Genomic DNA, 6,564 nt, shown 5'->3' with positions numbered 1-6,564 from the left:
TATATATATATATATATATATATATATATATATATATATTATAAAAAATAAAAAGGTAGCTGTTAGCCTAATAAACTGTTAAAATGAGTCAAGTTCAATACCCTGTAAGCCAGAAAAATCTACCAAAAAAATAAGCTACACACACTTTTAAGGTGAGTTAGTTCCTAAAGAAGATTTTAAAATAATAATAGCAAAACCCACTATTTTTTTCCCTTTACTTGTCAGTTTGTTGTTCAATGATCAACTTATAATATCAAACATTTGAAAAGTGAATAATAATGAATGTTCAATTAACAGAATATTTTATATCTCAGGCAAGAATATGCTCAGTTACATCGACTTAAAAATTTTAAAAGAATGAATTTAATATATTAATTTATCTTTTATCAACGTAGTTATTTGTGAGAAGGTCCCAAACTTTAGTTCGGGTAATTTTGTTATACGATCACAACTGTTAAATGCATATTTATAAGTTTTTGTTAATTCAAAAATTTTCTGGACTTTATATAACCATAACAGAATGTCCCATTAAGATAAACATAAAACATATTAAGATAAACATATGGCCTATCAAACTTTCTTAGTTGATTCTGTGTCCCTATACTATCTCAAGAAAGTTGCCTATCCCTGGTGTGTGTGCAAACATACACACACGAGTGCACAAACATTTCTGATACAACTGATTGTTACACAAATGTGATTTATTTCCTTTGACTAAAAACTAAGATTAATATTTCCAAATAATTAAAGGAAATACTCTAACAGTATAAGAGAAATACTTGAGGTCAAGCACATCTACCAATAACACTCATGCTAACAGTATAAGAGAAATACTTGAGGTCAAGCACATCTACCAATAACACTCATGCTAACAGTATAAGAGAAATACTTGAGGTCAAGCACATCTACCAATAACACTCATGCCACCAGCAAACATACAGATATACTACAAATTCCTGACCCAATTAGTATGTTACATTTACTGTATATAATAGTAACCACTTCAAACATTATTGATTCTTGTTCAACAGGGTATAACATAACTTATGTCTAAGAATAACCAGCTAGTAATTGTTAAGCTGAACCAATGTGTTCATCCCCTAGTTTTTCGTGTTTCCTAGATTAAGAGTTCAATGTACCTGATGATGCCTGGTTGACCTGGTGAAACATTGTAGCTGTATAAAAAAATATTCGTTTATATGATAATAAATGATTCTTTTAATATCTCCAAGTGTCTATATTCCCGTGTTGTGTCCGCCACAGGGAATCAAACCTCAGATTTTAGTGGTGTAAGTTTATAAACTTACTGCTGCCTTTTCATTACTGCTGTTTGTAATATTAATACTTGGTTCAGAAGTGTCATCAACACCACAAATGATTACTGTAGTTTTTTTTGTACTTTCTTATTGTTTTAAAACTGCCAAATAATTAAAATCATGAATAATTATTGTATTTTGCCACTTGTATATAAAGTTAAAATAATATTCAATGTTAAAACTGGTACACGATTAAACATTTTATTTAGGCCTATCTATGGCCTTCAAAAAGTTGACAACTCTACATGTTTCGACGTTGCAACGATGACTGACCGAATGACTATAACTAATGTTGTTTTTGGTCTACGTTAGAACAGTAATCCAGTAGTTATGACCAGCTTACAAAAAACACTCTTCAGGAGATATGAAGCTGACGCTAAAATTCTGTATTTTTCTTTTACCGTCCACTTCAGGAGGTTTTATTTTTTTATCATCATAAAAAGCTAACTTTGTATTTTCATTCTTTCCCACGTTAAACATGTAATAAAAAAACGTCTTGTTGGAAATTTTGTAGTAATGACAATACAGTCCAGGGCAGTGACTTAGACACCATTATTTAAACCCTTAATATACAAATCATCAATTAAGAAAAAGCCTGAATCTATATAACTATTAATATAGTATACTAGAAATAAGGAAACAAATCTCAATCTCAAACAAGGTATGAAAACACAAAACAAAAATAAATAATAAAAAACAGATATAAATAAGGTTGTAATCATTTTTTTTTATCTTTTCCCTAGAAATGGTTCCATTTGGGGAAGTAAAATTGTATAACTGGCTATCTCGAAGGAATGTCATAACCTTATTCACAAACCTAAATTAAAAACATACTCAAAACCCATAGAAAAAAAAAAAAAGAATAATTGTAAGACTTAGAGGTTAATTCTTTTTTAACTGATGGTGTTCATTGAACAAATAAAAAGGACCCAACCAAAAGTGAGAAAGATAATAAAAACAAAACGGAATACTCTTTAAGCTCCTTGTATTTTTTTTAAGAACACAACCAGAAGTAAACAGGTTAATTATGACAAGTGTACTTCTTTCCCAACTGATTGCCTTTTCTGGGCAAGTAGAAAATCCTCTAATAACAACAACAAAATTGATCAAAACAGGTTTAATCCTTTCCCACGTGAATATTCTTTTTGAATGGGTAAAAACCATCTACGAATTCAACTACAGATAACGAGATTTGTTAACAAATTTTAATTACTTACTAAGAAACTATTTTTGGGGGCAACTTTCTAATACTTGGCAAAAGGAAAAAGGAGCTAATTAAGATTTGAAATTTAACCCCTTTCCAACTAATGACAAGTAGTCAATTAAGTAATCACTAAAAAAAATACAATAATAGTTCAAAAAGTTGTAGCACTTAAAGAAAATAGGTATTGTTTCTGGGAAATAGTAATGATAACATTTTCTATCAATTATAAAAACCCTAAACAGGACTTAGTAGAACTGGATGTTCAACTTGAATGCACCTTTTGTAACAGCCAAGTTAGAGTTCCTTTTGGGTTCAGGTAGTTTTTAACTACTGACCACCAGAGGGAAGGTAGTAAGTCAGCAGTACCCACTATAACAGTGACTTTGTTTGGATTTTGTTTGAGACAAACATAGGACAGACAGTGACTTCTATAAAATGCCCACAGCACAGATAAAAGTGGAAGACACGTACAAGAGCATCAGGTCTCAAACACCAGACCTTTGACCTACATTCCAACATACTAACGACTCAACCACACACTTATCGAAGTATTTTATAGCCATCAATGGATAAGATTCTATGATGTACAGTTTTCTGAACCACTTCATCTTATTATATTGAAAGATATGAAAGAATTCTGAACTAACCTCTCCAAAGTTCATTCTGTTGGCTTGCTTCCTCAATTCTGTGATGGCATATCTTTCTTTCATTTTTCTCACCCTGAAAGTCAGTTAGGTTTTTATAAAAGTACTAAAATACAAAGACTAATGTTCCATTTTTTACATCATCTCAAATTACCTTAACTTAAATAAATGCACTAAGTTTTTTGTTTCCATTTTATCATAAAGCAACCTTATTACAAAATATAAAAAAAACATCCATTGTAAGCTGATAATAAATGTAATAAAAAAAAACCGATATCTTAAAAAATGTCGTCATACTTACAATTTAAGAGAAATTAACAGAAGCAAGTGTTCTAAGAAATAAAACTGGCAAGTCAACAAGTCGTGTTTATGATAGCATAAAGAAAGAAAAGGCACTAAAACATCTTAAATACATAAGTAGTTCAACATGAATCAATGATTTATTTAATATCTATGTATCGAAAGCTGAAGTATTACCCAAAAATTAATTGCGAGTATATTTTTTTTATTCTGTTTTATTCTCTTAAACAGTACAAGATAATTCAAATACAAATAATACTTAATGTTATTAGTATTCACTCCAGCACATAAATTAGTGTTCACCATTTGTTTTACCAACTCCGAAATGTGATGGGAGAGAAAGAATATCGAGGTAAGTTTAAGACTACTAAATATTTCCTATGAGCTTTGATGGCAGAAAAATATTTTATAATTTTGTGATACATATTTATAATGTTTACAAGGTTATTTTTATTAGTTGCTGTATATATATATACACAAAAGTCTCATTTATTAGTGTTAGCTTAATGACAGAAAAGTATTATTCCTCCTTGAAAAAAAACCTATGCAATAAATACATAGTTATTAAAATGCTAAATTTTTGTACCTTCGACCACCTCTCTTCTTCTTGGCTTGATCAATGGGAGCTGGAAGAGGTTTCACTTGCTTCACTGGTGGCGGTTCCTGTAGTTTATCTAGTGCTCTCTCTATCTCCTCTCGTAGGTTGTTCCCAATTCTGCCATCAATGTATTCATGGAAACTGTCCACTCGGGCTGCCAGGGTACACTTTGCTGCCACGAGGCGAGCGGCTTTTCGCCGAAGATCCTGTAAGGTCAAGAAACCGAGTGTGAATGTATTGTTGAAAGACCAGGAGTTTTTCGCATCAAGGCCCTTTTTAGTTTTTAATTTTTTTTCTTTTATATATATTCACTACAATAAAGATGTTTTAATACTTTCATATTATGGTTAAATAAGATATAGCATCTTTCTTAGCTAAAAAGCTATGGGTTTAAATAATAAAAAAAACATTTTGCCAACTTATAATGATTCAAAGATCGTCACTTTAATACCAGCCAAGTATCGGCCTTACAACTTCTGTATGTCGATGTACGTTCTCTTGCTAACTTCTTTTGTTAAACACAAGAACATAATTTTACAATTCTATTCCTTGAGGTCAAATGGGTGAAAATATGGAGATAATATGTTTCAAATAAGAACTCTTCTTCATTACAATGGTAATCAATACAGATTTTTCTTAAAAGCTGGAAAAATAAACCTCAAAACTTTCCAATGCCCCTTAATCTTTATCATAAAATCAAAGTAATTATTAATCTTTAAGACTACAGATATTTGTCAATGTTCTTGATAAGTAATAGTTTTAAGTACAAAAGAAAACACAAAGTTTTAGTTCTAACACACATGTATATATAATAGTTTTATGGAAGATTAAAGCAGAGAATTGGGATTTAAAAAAATAAACTTACAGTTGGTGTGTTCTGTACAATGCTGGAGAAATAAATAAAACCAGTGTGAGGCATAATAGCAGTAGTCGAGAATCCAGAAAGCGTCTTTTTCTGAGCTCCTAATAACAGTACATTACATGCTGGCATTTTTGACAAGTTCGTCAGACCTCCAGCAACACCTAATGAAGGAAGAAGGTAGAGATCTCAACATCAAAGCTTAAACAGCTATACATCCTACCTCAATTTCCATGCTGGAGTTACGTTATTATGTGGCAAATTTTGAATAATGCTTAAATCCTGAAAAATTTATTTACCCATTCTTACTCATATGTCTTTTCAAATTTTATTTTTTCTAAATAAAAAAAAGTTAATTTTTTGGAATACTAAAATACCTGTATTATAAATGTCTCAACTTTACAACACGTATGTTCTTAATATAGTCTGTATATGATTAATTTTGTATTAATTCACTAGTCATTTTAATATCTTATACAGATATTGTGAACTGTGGTGTCTGTCCAAACATTTTCGCCTGTCTCCCATTTATGATGGGCGCTTCCTGCGCTGCATTTGAAAGCTGTGCACACCAGGAAAGCTCAACATTCACTTTTGAAATGACAGGAGAACAGGCATGAATAACGTTGATGTCAAATTTTATTTCACAAGCAGGATATTCACACCAGGAAAGCTCAACATTCACTTTTCAAATGACGGGAGAACAGGCATGAATAACGTTGATGTCAAATTTTATTTCACAAGCAGGATATTCTCCTCTAAATTGTTAGGAATCAATCATACTATCATTAAAATTTCAAAATGTGATGTAAAAGAATAAACATGTAGATTTACCATACGTTATTGACTCGGGGCTCTTAGCATGACTGAAACGCTCAATAATTACTTTTAACAGTGGGTGGTATAAGAAGCTCTGAGCCTTGGGTGTGATTGAAACCATTTAATCTTTTTAAAGTTCATGAAATAATTTAAATTGGGATGGAGACTTTTGTTAGATTAACTTAAACTTTTTCCATCACTGGGGACGGGTACTTTTGCTTGTATAGAATGTTTCTCACTAAAAATGTGCCATAACATATTCAAGATATGACATTTTATTCATACTTTTGTGGTTATGCAAGCATACCATTCATTTTCTACATTCTTATTTTAATGTAAAAATTTTTAATTTTTTTTTGTTTATTTTGAATCTATGCATTTTTTGTACAACATCTGGTCCACCAAACTGTTAAGTTGGCTTTGTCCTAGCTGCATTTGTTCCTTTGTTATTCACTACAGATAATACCTGCTCTGTCCATTGAGGATATTGCTGTAATGCCACAAATTGTGCAAGAAGGTCAATTGACAGCAGTGGCCTTTACTTATAGAACAGATGATCTCCAGAAGTTATAGTCTCCTCTATAATGAATGAGAATGATGACCAGTCATGTGGGTAGTACTAGTCACAATGAGTAAATCCAACATTTTCTGTTAAGTAAGAAATGTTAGATTTAAAAACTATTATACAGGATCTCAAGTGACCTGATTCATGGGAAAAAAAGCCAAGTAATCAATTTACGAGTCCAGTAGAAGGCAACTGTCCAGTGTTTTAATGCAATCATGTAAAGTATGTTTTTTCTTAACGTATATATATATATATATAT

General features: G+C 31.0%; 1 protein-coding gene across 1 annotated transcript in view; it reads right to left on the bottom strand.

The window, feature by feature from the left end:
- The window catches only part of LOC106466996 (U4/U6 small nuclear ribonucleoprotein Prp31-like), a 26,733-nt gene that overhangs the window by 3,700 nt on the left and 16,469 nt on the right, over window positions 1–6,564 (bottom strand). Inside the window, exons 9-11 of the mRNA XM_022395078.1 lie at window positions 4,928–5,085; window positions 4,051–4,268; window positions 3,042–3,240 (exon numbers count right to left, since the gene is read on the bottom strand). Coding sequence (XP_022250786.1) covers window positions 3,042–3,240; window positions 4,051–4,268; window positions 4,928–5,085 — 575 coding nt within the window. The remainder of the gene's footprint in view (window positions 1–3,041; window positions 3,241–4,050; window positions 4,269–4,927; window positions 5,086–6,564) is intronic.

Source organism: Limulus polyphemus, unplaced genomic scaffold (genome assembly GCF_000517525.1).
Source record: "Limulus polyphemus unplaced genomic scaffold, Limulus_polyphemus-2.1.2 Scaffold2453, whole genome shotgun sequence".
Taxonomy (NCBI): domain Eukaryota; kingdom Metazoa; phylum Arthropoda; class Merostomata; order Xiphosura; family Limulidae; genus Limulus; species Limulus polyphemus.
This window is presented reverse-complemented; position numbering and strand designations above follow the sequence as displayed.